The 18,840-nt window shown below is 45.6% G+C and overlaps 1 protein-coding gene across 1 annotated transcript in view; it reads left to right on the top strand.

Moving 5' to 3' along the window:
* The first annotated feature begins 8,308 nt into the window (after window positions 1-8,308).
* TBX18 (T-box transcription factor 18) overlaps window positions 8,309-18,840 on the top strand; it is a 41,946-nt gene continuing 31,414 nt past the window's right edge. Inside the window, exons 1-3 of the mRNA XM_035109454.3 lie at window positions 8,309-9,006; window positions 11,441-11,636; window positions 14,635-14,736. Coding sequence (XP_034965345.3) covers window positions 8,727-9,006; window positions 11,441-11,636; window positions 14,635-14,736 — 578 coding nt within the window. The 5' untranslated portion in view covers window positions 8,309-8,726. The remainder of the gene's footprint in view (window positions 9,007-11,440; window positions 11,637-14,634; window positions 14,737-18,840) is intronic.

Raw genomic sequence — 18,840 nt, 5'->3', positions numbered from 1 at the left:
AACACCTAGGTGAGAGAACCTGCTAATACAATTTCCATCATCAGTGCCTATCGGCCATGCTGGCGGGGGCTGACGGGAGTTGGAGTGTCACAGCAGGGCTGGGGAGATCCCGGCGCAAATCCATCCCCGCTCAGCCACGAAGCTCGTCTTGGCTTGGCTTGGGGTCAACCACTGGCAGTTTCTCAGTCTAATCTACACCGCACGCTTGTTGCGAGGATAAAATGCGGGGGGAGAGGGAGGGAGAGAGAGAGAGAATTGCGTGTCTTGCTTTAAGCTCTGCGGATGGATTGAAAAATGTGATCAGATAAACATAATAATGAATTTAATTGGTTTAATTGGCTTTGAGGGGTGCGAGTCAGCGTGATCCCCTTGCCCTGGGAAGGGATCCTTTGGCCAGACGTGAGCGCCTCTTTTGCCTCCTGCTGAGCCCTGCTCTGCTTTAAAGCACCGGGATGCTAAGAAGTAAAACTCGCCGCCCGCCCCCCCCCCTTGCTGGTTGGTTGGGTGGGTGGGTGGAAGGAAGGATCTTTGGATCTTTGCGCGCGTTTCAAAGACCTCCGGGGGTCTGCCAAGAGCGTCGCTCTCTGGCCCACCCGGGTAGAGAACGGCTGAACCAAAACAACCGCCTGTATCAGAAGGCAGGGCTCCTGCCAAGAGTTACTCATTAGCATCGGCTGGTCCGGGGGTCGGAAGTCCCTGCGGAAATCTGCGGGACGCACCTCCACTGGAGCGCAACCTGAAGGAAGCGAGGCGACTCCTCTCCGAGTCCCGTTGCTAAGCACACAACAAGGGACACGCCGATCCCAGCAGCAGCAGCGTGCACGCATAAGACGCGTTTTGGGGTCCAGCGTCCTCAGGATGGGGGATTAGGGGTTGCCTAGGACAAAGGGCCGGGCTAAACCTCGCCGGCCTTTCCTTGGGCCTTGCGCAGGAAGACTGACCCCGCGTGCTTTGTGCAGCAGCACTCCTAGGATCGCTTGTTTGGGGGTGAGGGTAAGAACGCCTAGGATCGCATTCATTCCACATCTTGCAGGGCACTGGGCCTCACTTCCAATTGAGGGTGGGCCCTTGGAAACACACACACACACACCCCTAGTACACCCTTAGCAAAGGGATGCTTACAAGCACTAGATTGTCTTCTGCTTATTGGACGGAGCAGGCGGTCTAAAGTGATCCAGGATGATGATCCTGAACATGGACGTATCCAAGGGAGGGGGAAGGGAGGGGCAGCTCCCCCCCATCAATAAATAAATACACAGCAAACTGATGTTCTGAATAAATGTACAGTATTGGAGGAACAACAAAATGTTGATTCCTCTTAAACCCGCGTATCTTATGGAGGAAACAAATCAGGGGTGATACTCTTATTCCATTTACACCGGCGTTGTATAAACTTTTCCGGTACCCTTTTGTTATTCCCAAACAATAGGGAACTTTTAAACAATCTTTCTGCGTGCTTATGTATATAGTAGGACTAGGAGATACGCTGCTCGCACCACGAGTCCTGTCAAAGCCTTCGTGCAGACGCTGCTTGTACTGCCTGCGATGAACGCAGCCGAAAGTTGGTTTGCTGTTGCGGTTCCGATGAATTCATCCTCGTACAGTTCTCAGATGAGACTGGAGGGGAGAAGAAGACAGAGTTCGAGTTCACCTTTTCCTCCCTGCTCTCTCCCAGTCATGAAAGTAAATTATATTTTATTCCAACAGATTTGTTTATTTATTTATTTTTTTAAAAAACTCAAGTTCCAATGAACTCAAAGCGGTTTCAAAATATGCTCTCAGATCGGGTGTCATTGACTCGACTGCAGTCGGGTGAAAGCGATTTGCAGATTGCGGCCTAACCCGCGGGTGGGAAATGTGCAACAGGATTTACTCGCGTGTAAAGCGGGTCCCGCTCAACGAGTGGAAATTAAGTCCGAGGAGGGGGCGTCCTGCAGATGCACTTCCGCCCCATGCCGGAGATGAAAAGCACTCGAGCGAGCACGTGTTAAATTTCACGCAGACCGCGAATCTGGAGAGAGAGAGAGAGAGTCCTCGGAGGAAAAATAGTCCACCAAGAGAAACCGCCCCCTCCCCCTTTTAATTTTGATTTCCAATATGTTTCTTCCAACCTCACGATCTTTGAAGTACCTTTTTAAAAAAATGTTAACGTTCTACCATTGCTTTGTTGGCTGATAGTGAACGTGCAGCAGGGAAAAGGAGGGAGAGAGGGAGGGGGTGGAGAATGAGAGAGAGAGAGAGAAAGAGAAGCGCTAAAGAAGCAAATTGGAAGGAGGCTTAAGATTCCTCCTTTTTTCTAGAGTCTGATTTGGCCCGGGAAGGCGAAAAGGAGAAAGTGTCCTGTTTTCAGAACGAGCCACGCCACGTCTCCTGTCCTCGGTTTTGCAGCAGTCTTGCGCGCTGCAATGCTAGGCATGGTCTACTCGGTCCTAAGCACCACGGACTTCCATTGGACACACTTCCTGGACACGTGCATACAGGATTGCAACCCAGATTTATTTCCCCATGACAATAATTCCAGAGCAAGCTATAATTCATTCTCTCCCACTTTTTTTTTTTAGCTCAACACAAAATAGACAGTGCCCCTAGAAAGATTTTGATTGATCTTCAATAATCAGCAGACGTTTTACCTGGGGAACCGCAGCAGGCAAACAAGGGGTTTGCTTTGGAACTCAGATCCCCCCCCCCGCCAGCCATTCAAAAAATAAAATAAAAAAATCTACGGATTGAAATCTATGGATTTCAACAACATTTACTTCCCAGCCAGTAGGATGTCAGAAAAAGGCACGTGAACGGGAAATAACATAGCATCCTCTCTTTTTTTTTGCGGAGAGGGAGATTTATTTCTTTTTACTAACAGGTTGGCTTCGGCTACAGTCTTGTGCCCCCTTACTTGGGACGTGACCCGAGCTGAATAAAGTGGGATTTATTGTTGACTGGTAAAAACCGTAGGATCGCGAGCTACACGATGCCCTCATACCGATTCTAAGCTAAAGGCGTTTAATAGGAGAAGGGATTTCTAGTAACGGATCAATAGTATTAGTGATGGAATCCTGTTGATAAAAGTGACTACCCTTCTTATCGAACTCATTGCAGTTCCCATCTCAGCATTTCATCTCAGTTGTTAAGACACCCACATTAGGGGAACAGATGCAGCGTTCACAACATCTCATATCGGCGTCGCGCTGCAGTTTAAACCGACGCGCAGGTTCGATCTGCATCAGCAGCTTAAGAGACCAGCGGACGGGTCCTTAAAGATATATCTCGTCCCCATCCTCTATAGCAGCCTTTGCAAGACTCTCTTAAAACGATTTTTTGAAAGATTATTTTTTGGCAGATCGTCTGCCTGAAACCATGAAGAGGAGAGTCCGGAGGAATGAATGACAACCTTGCTGGTACTTGCACGAATTGCTTGGTTCCTGCGCACTCTCCCAGCTTTTTTCTCGAAGGGATGCGGAGGCGGAATTCACCTTCCGTTGCACTTGTAGAAAGCCCGGCGAATCCAAGCATCTATTATCTATTATTTTAAAGTCAAGCAGGACACTGACAGACAGCTGCGGAGCACCGTTTGGAAAATCTGGGCTCCGGGAGGGAGCAAGTGACTGAAAGATCCCAGCGTTTTATTTTGGCGAAACGGGGCTCTCCTTAGTGGCGGCGAGAGATGCGCCAAGGTGCCTTTCGTACCACCGCGCAGCCGGATCCTGTACGTGTGGATTTGGAAGCAAGCCTCCCTGTGTCGGAGGAGGCTGACTCCCAAATAAGTGTGCGTGGGACTGCCTGCCCCCTCCCCCCCCGCGCCACTTTTTCTCTCTAGGACCACAGTGGTGAGATGCTATGCTATGCTAAAGCCTCTTCCCCTTCCTTTTTGCTCAGCGCAGTTTCCTTTGAGATTGTCTACGACTACGTTCTGTCACACTAACACGCCGCATTACACGCCAGGACCCACTGACCTGCCTCGCTGAATACAAGGTGCAGGCGGTCTTGGTATTTTTTGGTGGGTGGGGTCGGACGGTACTCCGAATCCTCAGATCTCGGAACAAGGCGCCTCTTCAGCCCTGGAGGGCAAAGTCGATGAAGAAGCCAATTTAGCCTTAGTTGTTGAATGGAAATTCGCTTTAATCGTGCCCTGCCAAATGCTTTGCCCCCTAGTAACTACTGTATACACACACACACACACACACACACACACACACACGGGAATACATTTGTTTCAAAGTTATTTATCTCCCACTTCCCTTTCTTCTCCTCTTCCCTTTCCTGTTAAGGGGTCTTGGTAAGTCAAACAACTATATATATATATATAGAGAGAGAGAGAGAGAGAGAGAGAGAGAGAGAGAGAGAGAGAGAGAGAGAAACAAATTGCGTTCAATTGACATTGTTTTCTGCCGATTGAATGTGTTTGTTACCCTTTGTTACCATAGCTGAATGGTTAAACGGGTGGAGAATTCCTTAGAGGCCCTTGAACACCAGCAGGAGAGACCAAGCAGGCAAGCAAGCAAGCAAGCAAGCAAGCAAGCAAGGAAGGAAGGAAGGAAGGAAGGAAGGAAGGAAGGAAGGAAGGAAGGAAGGAAGGATTAGAAGATGTAATCTGTACCCTATTTCTATTCTGTCTCTCTCTTCCTGCATAAAGAGAAGCGTTTCCTTGGCACGCGCCTGTCTGCTTAAGAGACACTTTGACTTGCTCCCGAGGAAGCGTGCACAGAATTGCAGAATTGCAGCCTCTACAGCTAAACTCTGTTGCTGACCCCCGCTCCCCCCTCCGGAACGGCCCTTTATTTCTCCAAGAAAATACTAGTAACCATCAACTCTCCAATTTACCCATCTGAACACAAGACAGAGGAGGGAAAGTATTTTCCCCATCCCCAGGAGACCCGCTGCTGCTTTAGGATCCAGTGGAAGGGGCAGACCGCCATTGGCAACTGCTTGCCTGGGTGACCCCAGTCGAAAAGAGCCGCCCCACGGAGACCCACCAGCGACCTCTTTTCTCTAAGACTCTCGCAGGAGCTTTAAAGCTTAGCGCTCCTTGGGCATCAGGGCCAAACGGTCTTAAATCTATGGGGCAGGACTTGGAGCGTAGCTTTGTTGCTTGGCTAGCAGTAGTAACAGCCCGATCCATAGCATAACTTGGAGGAAGCTCCACGTTAAAAATCAGTGGCACTGACTTTCAACCAGGCTTGCTCAGGAAAGTAGTGATTATATATGCGTGTGTATGTGTATAGCATAGCTGCCAAGTTATCCCTTTTTTTAAAAGGGAATTTCCATTATGCTGAATAGGCTTCCTCGCGAGAAAAGGGAAAACTTGGCAGCTATGGTGTATAGATGGGGGGGGGAGGGGGGGAGAAAGCGAATTATCACCGAAGCTTTTGAACTTCCAGGGTCCCCTTCTTGTAAATGCTGACCTCTCCAACTGCCCCGGCCACCAATGAAGCGACAGATGGATTTACATTTTTTGTGACATGTTAAATTGCATCCTCCAAACGTTCCAATTTGCTCTGTTGCTTGGGCTCCAGAGATGCATCGTTTTAAAAGGAGTAACAGCAACAATAATAACAATATTATAAACGAACAGGAGGGGAAACGCGCGCGCTCAACTTCAGACTCTCAAAAATGTGCTCCGGGAAAGGATTGCTCACCCAAAGAGAGTAAAACAAATAACTATCGGTACATCGACACACTGTGTAAGAAAACTGCTCCTCCGCTGTGGCTTAAAAGTGGGACAAAAACTGAAGCACGAATCCCTTCTAGATTAAACTACGCAGTTTATAAATTGAGTTTTAAAAAAACCCAAAACCGACCTGGATTATTTCCACGGTGGGTTCCAACTGAGTGCGTTTAGGCTGTGAAATTACCTGCTCCAGAGTAATCCCATTAACAACCCTGGGGCTCCTTCGGAAGGATCACAGTATGCGAATGGCAAGTCACTGTGTCTGAATACCTCTAGTTCCAGGCGACCAGTTTTATAACCTGCTTAGTTAAAGAACAAAGATGTCCGCCCAACTGCAAAGGTAGCCTTATCTGCAAAAGGGAGAGGTGATATTTGCTCCTGTCTCGCTCTACTTTGGGGGGGGGGAGAAAGGGAGGGAGAGAAATCGAATAAAGGAATCACAATACTAAATAACAACGTACGGGCAAGCTGGGGGGGAGTGAGCAATAAATAAATATTTAATAAATACAGTTTGGATCTGAAAATGATTACTGGTGAAATAAATCAGGTAACGATGCCCCAAGCTCTGTCAGGGACAGCTCTCTCTCGCTCTCGCTCTGGTGTGCGATTATGTGATGATTGTACCTGGAAAAAAGGCTCAGCTGAAATCAGCAGTATTTTTCTTCTAAGAAAATGCATATAGGGGTGTAGAAGTACCCGCCATCAAAGGCACACACGTTCACAATGAGAGCAGAGGAGAGGAGAGAGAGATGGTTTTGAAGCCGGCTCGCAGTGTTGGGATGAAGCCCGCTTGTTGCTTATAATTTAAGAATTTTATTGAAAAAATTAAATTGGTACTACCAACACCCTGAGCAGGAAAAGAACACACACACACACAAGTGTGCATGCACACGAAAGCTCATACCAAAATAAAAACTTAGTTGGTCTTTAAGGTGCTACTGAAGGAATTTTTTTATTTTACACATACACAGAAATTACACATTCTAGGCTGTTCTTCCGACTGGCTTTCTCCAGAGGCAATAAACAAGTAACTTTTTAAATGACAATATAACAAAAAAAACTTATTTTATCTTCGCTTCTGAGAATGTTCGCAAAGATAGCGTACATAATTTTGAATAAACATAAGGAGGTCCACAGCTCAATTTGGAAAGTGTACACAGTGTGGTTAATTTGTATAATCCGCCCCGGGTCGTGTATGCTAATGGTTTGGGAAATTATCAGTTAAATCGCAAAAGGGCGTGGGGGGTTAAAACAGAAGAGGTGGCGCATGGATTAATATTTATTTACCAGGCACCATCAGAGAAACAAATTCATATGAGATTAAAATTATATTGTAACCTTGCAGTCGGTATATTATCCGATGAATGATATCTATTATTCGATTAAAGCTTTCAGCCCTAGGTCATTAGTGAGGGGAAATACAAGGGGAAGGGTAACAGTGGGTGGCACTATACCCGCGTTGACTTTATGGGAATCGCAGACTCCTGGGAATATAACTGATGGAAATAAAAGGATCCTGCTTTCACCAGGGGGAAATCCTTATGTTCAATTCACATTTGAAAGAATATAGGAACAACGGTCTCTGCTCTTGCGCAGGAGAATTTCCCAGGACAGTAGATGGTGCGCTACGACTTCAGGGTTCGGGTGCAGTTTTAAACATGTCTAAAGATCCCTCTATGGAGGATTAAATATGTAGCTCTTATTCTACACAAGATTTTTTTTTTACTATTGATATTTTTTAAAAAACTAAACGTTCACTGCTCAGTTTATGCTGGAAAGGAACAAAACAATTCTCCTTAGGAAATATATCCATAAGAATGCATTAATTATTCTCTCTGCTTCTAAATAAAAAAAATGCTATACTTTAAATAAATATTTACTGTATATCTCAGTTTATTTATTGTTTATTTTTGGGGTTGGGGAGCAAAGTGAAAAACGACTGCAAAGGGCTTGCGCTATACCAGCCCGAGCTGTCTGTAATTTTGTAAAACATTCCTTCTGCAACGTTTACACTGCGTGAGCACACATTTCCCTTGCAAACACAGTCGCTGTTATTTCCATTTTACGGATGGAAAACTAAGGCTGAAAAACCGGGACTCTCCCAGAGCCACCCAACGGGTCTCCCCAAGGAGGTGGAACTAGAACCCAGTCAGTCCCCCCCCTTCCCCCCTGATACCACCCAGATCTGGATTACTAGACTAGGTCCACTTGATTAGTTGATTTTTGGTTAAATGATAGATAAATCCAGCACCTTGCCTGGAGAAAGCAAAGGGCTGTAAAATAAGGCTACCAGATTTTTTTTTTCCAATGAACCCGGGGACACTTTTCAACTTCAATGGATTTTCTATGGGGACTGATTAGTAAATCCGGGGACTGTCCCCGGGAAACGGGGACGCCTGGTACCCTTACTGTAAGAATATGAAAGAGACAGGGTTGCTTTGGGGTGCTAGGAACGGAAGAGAGGGTGGCAGGCACCCCTTAAGTTGCTCCCCCGCTCCCCATTCACTTGCATAACCTTCTAAGGAAGAAGCAACCGGTTTGGGGGGGGGAGGGTGGGGGACCCGTAATTTCTGATTGGCCGAGGGCACCTCCTGATTGACAGCCGTTCCGGTCCTGCGGGCTCCGCCCCGCCGCCGTCCCTTTATTGACACTAATGAGCAAGTTCTTCCCACCGGTCTCCTGCCTGGAAGTGCTGACAGATCAAGGCAACAAATTTCAATTACAAGCCCTAATTTGTGTCCGCAGAGCGTTTGTTACCCATGTCAGAGCTGTTTGGCCCCTCAGACGAAGCAGAGCTTGCAGGAAGAAGAGGAGGAGGGGGAGGAGGAGGAGAAGAAGAAGAAGAAGAAGAAGAGAAGCGCTGCTTTTCCAAAAAGGAATAGATCGGGTTTGGAAAGAAAAGAGGAGGGAAAGGGAGAAGAGGAGGAGGAGGGTGGACACAAATCCCAAACCTCTTTGGGCTGCCTGAAGTCGGATGTAAAAGAGAAGGAGGCGACGCGAAGGCGGACGGCGCGGCCTGGAAGGAGGCGATCAGGCGCCCGGGGAAGAGTCCGGCCCGGGCATGGCGGAGAAAAGGCGAGCGTCCCCGTGCGCCATGCTGAGCCTCAAGGCGCACGCCTTCTCGGTGGAAGCCCTCATCGGCGCCGAGAAGCAGCAACAGGAGCAGCAACAGCCGCCGAAGCGGAGGAAAGTGGCCGGGGAAGAGGCTCCACCGGCGGCCGCCGAAGGGGCGAGCAGCTGCAGGAAGGGCGCCGAGGAAGGCGCGGACGCTTTGGCGCCCAGCGCCGAGACGGGGCCGGCCGCGGCCGAGAGGAGCTGCAGCGTTCGGGCTCTGCCTCCCGGTGAGTGAGCGAGTCAGCCCCCTTAGCGCCCCGGCCTGTGTTGTTGCGGGGTGGGGGAGTGGGGAATGCCCCTCTCGGGCTCCCCTTCTTTCCGTTAAAGCCCGTCTCCCCAGGCTCCCCGCTTCTGAAGGCTTCGCCCCCCCCCCGGGGGAGGCGATCGTGCTCTCATTGCACGCAAACCGAGTGGCCTTTCCGGGGACAGCTGTCATGGCCCAGAGCTTGCCCTCGGTACCCAGTAAAAATCAGGCGATCTTAACTGTGCCCAAGTCCTCCCCCCCCCCCACCACCACCCAGCTTTCCCAGGTCTGAGTGGGTGGGCATGCAAGATCAACCCTACCCCCCCCCACGATCGTTTTCATTATTCAGCATTAATTTTATGCACATTGCAATATCCGTGCGACTCCTCTCCATTCTGATCTGTAGCCCAGTCCTATGGGTTTCCTCATCTGTTTGAGTTCATTGGGACTTGATCCCAAGGAAGCGCCCAAAGCGTGCGAACACAAGAGTCTTGTGACGCTAAACCAAACGGGTTACAATACTTGGTTTCAAACAGCGGGCACAATCCAAAAGAAATCAGGCCTGCGCGTAAATCTTACTGGTACCGAAAGGAATTACATACATGAGAGTTTATCTTTAAATTACTGGTTGTGATAGTACTATTAGATGTTCTTAACTTTATCAGTTAATTGCAGATGGTTTTAACCCTTATTTAGCCTGACATATATAGCTCATCCTATTTTATTTTAGAGCTGAGTTAATATCCATTAATAAATCATCCAGTTTATACCAAATCCAGTCTTGTGTTTTTTATTCTTAATAAGAATGCTCAAGCACACTCACTTATGTCTTAATTGTTCTGTTTAGGTGCCAAACTAATGAACAGATACTTAATAACATTCTCGGTCTTTTTTCCACACTATTGTTTTAATATCTGCTTCAGCTTTAACTAATTAGAAACACAGAGGTTTTAAGTGCACCCAGAGTCAGAAGATGTTGGATGTCTTTTATTAAATATCAAATTAACATATACAAATAATAATTATATGGAACAACACGTTCCATATTATTTGTTTATAGTCATTCATTTTTATTATTTTGGTGCCCTCCCACAAAAAATGAAACTAAAATGACTAGTACATTATTTTAGGGATTTATTTAGCGAGAAAATGGATTAGCATCCTTTATAAAAGAGAAAAGAAACTAGTTCCTTTTATATTTAATCCATTTTATATTTAATCCATTTAATCCATTTTCAAATGTGTTTTGGATTGGAATGCTTGGCTTTCTATTTTAGACTGCAATCCTATGCCCACTTATCTGGGCGAAAATTCTATTGAACTCAGTGGGTCTTGCTGAGTAGCGTCTACGGTCGCACAGGCAATCTAGGTGTAACCCACAGAAATCTTAAGAACGTCTCTACAGTACAGTTTAAACGCCGGTTTTATTGCTTCGATCATGTATACTTTTATAGCATTTGGGCCTGCGCAGTTTTGCACCTCATAACCCCCGAAAACTGTTGCAGAACCTGCCCAAATGTCCCCCCAGCGAAAATGAATGTGTTTTCCGAAGAAAATAGCTGTAGTTTATGAAAACTCATGCCATCATAAAGATGCCGCAATACTCTAATTCTTGCAGAGAAACCGAGGCTCTTAAAGCTTCTTGTGCGGAGTTGCGCTATTATTGAAGAAAAGATGCACCTCGAACTAGATTAGAAGCTCGGCATAGCATGCCAGCGAGCGGGACTTCCACTGACACCGACGGGCCTTCCTCTAAGCGAAGGCCCTCGATCTTCCGGCAGACGGGCTCGAGGCGGCCGGCTTCCTCCAAGCCGCCCTCGTTGACCCGAAGGGGGCTTCCTAGTGCTGGGAGGAACGGCCACGTCTTTCGCAAGGACGTGCGCGCCTACTTCCGAAAGACCCCCTGGACCCCGGCCCCCTTCCGGGGCTCGTCTCCCTGGTGTGGCGGTGAGGGAAACAGGCACTTCTTTCCTTCCCGCCTTTGGCCGGGCCCGGCGGCCTTTCTGCAAGCGAATCCCTTTCCCATCCTCTTCCTTTTGCATTCTGACCCCGCGCAGAGGAGCGCGCGAGGCTGCGCCGAAGCGAGCAAAAACGCGGCGCGGGGGAAGGCGCAGGACGCACGTGCCGCTGGGAGAAGGAAGGGGGCCCCGCGCCCTTTCCCGGCTTGCATAGCTGTCAAGTTCTCCCCCTTTTTAAGGGAAATTCTCTTATGCTGAATAGGCTTCCTCGCGAGAAAAGGGAAAACTTGACAGCTATGGGCTTGGCCCGTGATCCCTAGAAGTGGCGGCCTTTCCCGAGTAGCCAAAGACGCGCAAGGCAGCAAAAACGGCACATGCCTCTATAGGTTTGGCGCCTCCGGGACTCGCGTTTCTTTGCCCGGCGCTCCCTCTAATTCGTCGCCCCCTTTCCTCCTGCAGGTGGCTGCGAGGACAGCTTCCTGAGCGCTACGTCGCCGCCGCTGTCCCCCGGAGGCCCCGCCAAGGCCAAAGGCTCCTCCAGGCCTGCTTCTCCCTTGCTGGCCCCGCCAGTGCCTCGCGTCGACCTGCAGGGCGCAGAGCTCTGGAAGCGCTTTCACGAGATCGGCACCGAGATGATCATCACCAAGGCGGGAAGGTAAGAAGCTCAAACCCGAAACAACAGGAGCAAAGCAAGGCCTCCCGGGCCCAGCCAGGCAGGCAGCCATAGGAAAGACCGGTCGAAACACTTCGGAAAGAGCGGCAGGCCCGCAGCGCCCTTAGGCGCCTCTCCCGCTTTCGCGAACGGCGCTGCGCCACTTGGAGACGGGCCGAGGTTTAGCGTTTCCTCTCCTGGCAGAGATTTGCCTCCCCGCGAAATTTCATTGCGAATGCCATGCCATGCATCCATTTTGCGCACTCTTGCCAGTTCTCTCCCTCACATTCAGCCAGAGGGAATTGCCCCAAAGCAGTCCCATTCATCTCTCAATAGCCTTAGTTTATCTGCTTAACAACCCTAAAAGGTGTTTTATTTCCAAGCGGCATTCTGTTACTCTAAACTACTCGTGAGCAGGTCTTTGTAAACTGTTGAGTTCTGTGTCGTTTGTTTAAGGTTTGGTTATTAGACAGGTCATTTTGCCCCTGACCTAGACATACTGATTTTAAAGTAAGTGGCCATAAGGCTTTGCAAACTAACAGCCTGATTTGGAGTACTTGAAATAAAATCACTTGATTTACAATTGAATTGTTTCCAAGTGATCGGATCATTTTAGAAGTGAGCCGTCTGCGTCTTAAGAAGTCTGTATTGACTCTGTAGAAATATATATATGACATGTGTATAATTACAATGCCTGGCATTTTTAGCATGACTAAAATTCTACTAGATGTTTTCTGAGTAGATTATTGCAGAAGATCAAGTCAAATCCATATATACAGGAGAACCCATTGATCTCTCTTGGTTTTGCAATGTGGATGGCTTAAGATGTTATATGTTGCAGCATGTTGTTTCACAAGATAGCCTGCTCCACCACCTTAATTAAATACAAAGTCTTTATGCTGCAGAAGCTGGATGTTTAAATTGCCTCTGAATTTCTATAATGCTTAAAGTTGTGAATACGATCCCAAATCTGTCAATAAGTCAAAATGAATTAAGCAAATTGATTTATAAAGCTGGATAGGCCACAGTCATTTCAGATGATATAGAAATATGTGGACTTCTAGGTTTCCTGTTCATTATGTTAAAGGGCATGAATGCTAGGTTCTTAAAAGAACTTTTCCCCTTTCCTTTCCAAAGAATACACATGGTAAAAACCTGCACAGTATAAAAGTATCTGAACTTATTAGAAATTACAGAAACATATTTTATTGAATCCATATGTTACCTTCTACATTTTCAGAGGGGCTTTATTAATGATTGAAGTGCAGTCTTAAACAGCACAAGGCAACATTTGTCTTAAAAGTTGTCCTGTCAAAATTTTTCTTTTTTATCTTACAGGTGCACTGAAATAACAGCAAGAACTAGTTAGCAGCAGCTAGTTTTGCCCTCTTTTTTAGTTAGCCATGATGTCAATAACTCCTTTCCCCCTTCCAAACTCTAACTTTGATTTCATGCATTTCGAACAACATCAGTAATACAAGAAAATAGCATTGCACGTTCATTTGTATAGAAAGAAAAATATAGCTTGCCTTTGTGGAAAAAATCCTTCAAAACAGATTAATAGAGACAGGTATCGGGTATATGTTAGTTAGAAAATAAAATGTATTTTAAACTTCTACAACCTATAAACACTTTAGTTTGATTCTAGCAAAGCTTCACATGTGCATCTTTGTATTAGTGTAGATTTGATTTCAATTCCTGTCCCTAAGAAAATGAAATTTATCTAAAATGAAGATTTTACATATCTTCTGAATTCATAAAACACATTCCTTAAACGGTCCCTCTGCAAGCCCAATTGAAACGAATGGGAGCTGTGCTCTTCGTTTGTACTTTGTCTATACTAGTACTGTATAATAAATCCTATGGCATTGTCATGGTTCTATATTTAGACTGTCATTCCATAGAATTCCATTATAGAATTGCTAATGGTTTGATATTGTTAAATAATAAAAAGGCTGCAGTCCCAAGCATATTTATGCGATCTGAAAAGAAAGCAGAGTATATTTATTAGAGAGTAAGTTCCTTTGAAGTTAGTGGGAATTTCTTATGAGAAAACAGGTTAGGATTGCACCTCAAAGAACTAAGTCACCTCCTAGTGAAATCCTATTCATGTCTACACAGAAGTAAGCCCCGTTGAGTTTAATGGTATTTACTCCTAAGTTAAGGACTGCAAACTTAGACTTAAATTGTAGCCCAATCCTGATTGCGTTTCTGCAGAAGTAAATCCCATTCATTTGAATGGGACTTGTTTCTAATGTCATCTTAAGCATATAAGGAAAGTCCTTCTGGATCAGACCCATTTAGTCCAGCATTCTGTTTTCCTGCTGGGCAACTAGATGCCATTGGGAAACCCCTGAGCAGGCGATGATCACGACGATACTCTCCCTGGTTAACACTCTTAAAAATATTTTATGTGATCTAGGTAATCAGTACAAGCTTGCACTGGAAAAAAGAAACAAGCACCACCTGTGTGGCTGCTGCTCATGATTTCAATACACAGTTGTGTACATGGGGAAGATGCTCATTGCATACAAAGCCAGTGCCGGAAGCAATAATCTATTGGCCTGTGGCTTAAAAATCCCATTTGTTTAGAATCCAAACTGCAATCTCTGAAAAATCTGTACTTTTGTGAATTACAGTTTCAAATTAAGCACATCTTTTCTTAGAATTACCTTTTTTTTAAAAAAAACACTGCTAAAAGAAAATCTTCATTAAAAAATGCGTAACAATTGCATCTGAATGATTTGGCAGTTTGCTCTTTGAAGAAATTTCAGGAAAAAAAACCACAAGTGTTGTTCAGCCAAAAATGTAGAATCCATGGAGGCGTGTGCCATAAGTCTATTTTGTGAATGAGTATAATTACCGGTATTTAAAAAGAGAAGCTTCCCACAAATAACTTTAAATGAAAAAGAGTTGGAGGTAAGGTAGATTTCACAAACATGTTGCTGTTTCTGTATTCCATGTCTGTTTTTTATTAAATGCTCTTCTTTTCTGTGTTCAGACGGATGTTTCCTGCAATGAGAGTGAAAATTTCAGGCCTAGACCCTCATCAGCAATACTATATTGCCATGGACATTGTCCCTGTGGATAACAAAAGATACAGGTAATTGCTTTATATAATACTTTGGGATATCAGGAACTGCAAAAGAATATTGCTAGTTTGGAAATTAACAGAAGGTTGTGCTTAACTCCCAAATTCCTATCTTCATCTCACTGCATGAAAAATAAGTGCCTTGTGCCAAGCACGTGAGAACAATCAAGGCTTGTTTTATTGAACTGCTTTGTACATTGGCTCATATTTTGAACACATTCTACATTATCCAAATCGTATCCCCCCCCCTGGTCACAAGCTGCTGTCCTTGAGCCCCCTTACTTCGGAATACTTATTGAAGCTGGGAAGACTGGGGTGCTTTTTCCATAACCCGTATAAACCACTATGCCAACCCAGTTAAAGAACAGCACTATGAGAGACTATTGCGTATTTTCAGTGGCTAGATATACAGTGGTGCCTCGCTTAACGAATGCCCTGATTAACGAAATTTCCGCTTAACGAAAGGTTTTTTCTAGCGGAGGTTGCCTCGCTAGACGAATTCGTTTTACGAAAAATTCGTCTAGCGAATCGTGGTTTCCCATAGGAATGTATTGAAATACAATTAATGTGTTCCTATGGGCAAAAAAAAATTCAAAAAAATTCCAATGCATTCCTATGGGATTCGCTAGACGAATTTTTCGTTATAAGAAAAGACCCGTGGAACGAATTAAATTCGTCTAGCGAGGCACCACTGTATTCAGATCAGCAGTTCTCTGCATAAGGTTATTAAACATTAATAAGTAAATGGGGGAAAAAACCAGATTCTGTGCTAAACATATAACTTACTTCAACTACAGTATCAAATTATTTCAAGAGAGTGTTTGTACGAGGCACAGGTTTGAGTATAATTGCAGAATAGCACTTTTGGTGGCTTTCTTTGTTTAGTTATTTAACAGCATTTCTGTCTGTGCAGCCATTTGCAATAATTGGCTAGTAGCTATCAGTAATCACTCCTTAAATGCTTTAACATAAGGTCTTGATCATGTAGACCTCGACCAAGGCAATGCACATCTAAGTAATCATTTCCCTCTAGAACTCCTGGCATGAATTTGTAGGAATGGGAACACAGTGACTTCTTTTAGCAATTTAAGAGATGACAGATCTGCATCCCAAGTATATTTGCTGTTGCATTAAAGAAGGGTTGCCCAAATGGTTCTCCGTGTTCTTGCCTATTAGCACTTTTAATGACGCCATCATTAGAACAGTTTAAAAAAATTCTTTCGTTAAGAAGCCCAAGTTATCGAACTTCAGGAAGATAACTTCCTTATGCTTAACTTTCTCCCAGTCCTTTCAGTCTTGTTGTATAAATAGGTTCAGTCATGCCTTGTATATGGTCTGAAGTTTTTGCTCCTTTTTTAAACCAGTCATCTTACATATTATGTGTCATTATTAGTTCTGTTTTACGTTTAACAAGTTTATCAGCAAATCATCAATTCAAAAGTGAGGGCAAACTTAGGTTCGGTTATAGATTGTATGATATTAAGGAACAGAGAATGCTTTTTGGTCCAGGCTCTGATATGGACATGGAATTTTGTATAAGCAAAGCCTGTGTCCATTTTTTTTTTCTGGCAAAGAATGTTGTGTACACTCATACCTCATGGCTTTATGGAGCATTTACCACAAGTGTTGTGAAAACTGGATTGATTTCTTTGGTTGTTGACGACTTTCTTACCTGCCCTTCAATATAAGTGAGCTATGGCAATTTAAAAATGTAACATTAAAAGCAGTTTAAAGCAAATTACTGTTATAAGAATAGGGTAAAAAGGTAAAGGGACCCCTGAACATTAGGTCCAGTCGTGACCGACTCTGGGGTTGCACGCTCATCTCGCATTATTGGCCGAGGGAGCCGGCGTATAGCTTCCAGGTCATGTGGCCAGCATGACAAAGCCACTTCTGGCAAACCAGAGCAGCACATGGAAATGCCGTTTACCTTCCCGCTGTAGCGGTTCCTATTTATCTACTTGCATTTTGACATGCTTTCGAACTGCTAGGTTGGCAGGAGCTGGGACCAAGCAACGGGAGCTCACCCCGTCACAGGGATTCGAACCGCCGACCTTGTGGTCAGCAAGCCCTAGGCTCAGTGGCATGGGCGTAGGCAGGGGGGGGCAGGAGGGGGCAGCTGCCCCCCCTAGAAGCAAAAAAATTAATGTATTTTACAGACCATAACCAGCACTTTTCCCCTCCAAAAACTGAAGTGGAAAAGGCTTTGCTTTAGCAAGAGCAGCTAAGTCTCCGCTTGCTGGGGGGGGGGGGACACAGCAGTAACAAAAACACATCAAATAAATAAAGCAAAGTGGCTACCAGTAGTTAAGCAGTTAAGACAATGGAGCATATATCCCCAGGCAAGATTTGATAGCTGACCATTTCACCCTATTGTTCTTAAGTGGGACTTGTTAATGAGCATTCAGGAGCATTAAGAGTTCTATTGGCGATTTAATGAGGGTGCAGACTCAGAGGATTCAATTTGACTAAGGTGGCTCTGCAAGGCTAAAAGGAAGTGAATAAGAAAGGGGGGGCTGTAACTTTGACAGACACAGTGATGTTTATAAAAATCATTGGTGTTCCAGTCTGCCCCTCCTCCTGCATCTGTATACTGTAAATCAGGGGTGGCCACCTCCCAAGAGACTCTGATCTACTCAGAGTTTAAAACTGGGGGTGATCTACCCCCTTTTGGGGGGTTCAGGTCAAAGCTGTTGAGTTTTTTTTTAAAGGAAGGGAAGCCCTGTTTTGGGGGTTTAGGTCAAACTTGTTGAGCTTCTTTTAGGAGGGAGGGAGGCCCATTTTTGTTTAGGGCTTCAGGTCATAGTTCAATTTTTTTGAGGGAGGAGGAAAATTTTGGGTGAGCTTTTTTTAGGGGTGCCAGTGACCTACCAGTGATCTACCACAGACACCCAGTGATCTACTGGTAGATCACAATCTACCTGTTGGACGTGCCTGCTGTAAATCAAGCAGAGAGAAAGCTGCTTACAAGGCTTCTGTACATGCAGAGTTCCAGCATCACAGCATCACCCAGAGGCACCCACAAATATGAGTTATCCCTCTCTCTATTTCTTCCTTCCTTCCCTCCCTCTTCCATCCTTAATAAAATACGGGGGGGGGGGCAGATAAGCCCCACATAGAAAGCCCATCAACATGGGGGGATGACTCTTTCAAATACGGTATTTACCAGTAATTGGGGGGGGGGAGAGGCACCTAGGCCTCTAGGAGTTGGATGCTATGCCTAGGAGTAGGACAATTCAAGAAAGCAGAATGATATGGTATGGTAATATATCAAAAGAATCGTAGAATTGTAGTCGGAAGGGACCACAAGGGTCATCTAGTCCAACCCCCTGCAATGCAGGATTTTTTTTCCTAAGGTGGGGCTTGAACCATGGTTGAAATATTATGCTGATATGCAGCAACGCCTCGGAGCCGTCGTGGCTGCGGCCGTGTCTTGCCTCGCCCTCGCCCGCCCTGCCACCCCCTCTCGCCTGCCCAACCCTCCCGTCCTCTCCAGCCAAGCAGGGTAGCCGCCAACGCTACCAGCCCCAGAAGCACAAGGTGGCCGCTGCTGCCACCGCCACGATGTCATCAGGCCCGTTGGCCCTTTAGCCCCGCCCACTTTGTGGCCCCTCCCCTTCTGTGCCTTGGCCCCGCCCCTGAACGACCATGGCTTGCCCCCCCCCTAGTTTTGATCCTGGCTACGCCCCTGCTCAGTGGTTTAACCACAGCGCCACCTGGGTCGAATAGGGTAGGTACTGAAAATATCTCAGGTGTCATAGGCCAAGATGAAGAAGTGCGTCTTGAGCATGTGACAGATGCAAAATGAAGGTGCTATGTGCGCTTCTGCATTGACACAGAGCTCTGTATATTCATTGGAGAGCTTTACCATTTTTTGCTTGTAGCCATTTCATGAAAGTACCCATGAGACATGCTTCCAACATAATTTACTCACGGTTGTAATACCAGGCTGTGATTCCAGCATTAATTTGGGGAAAAAATCTATGCAACTCTGATATTTTCTTAATAATAACAATAATAATAATATATTATTATTATTATTATTATTATTATTATTATTATTATTATTATTTATACCCTGCCCGTCTGGCTGGAATATTGCTGCTTTTAGATGGC

This window comes from Zootoca vivipara, chromosome 3 (assembly GCF_965207765.1).
Source record: "Zootoca vivipara chromosome 3, rZooViv2.hap1.1, whole genome shotgun sequence".
In the NCBI taxonomy this organism is placed as follows: Eukaryota; Metazoa; Chordata; class Lepidosauria; order Squamata; family Lacertidae; genus Zootoca; species Zootoca vivipara.
This window is presented reverse-complemented; position numbering and strand designations above follow the sequence as displayed.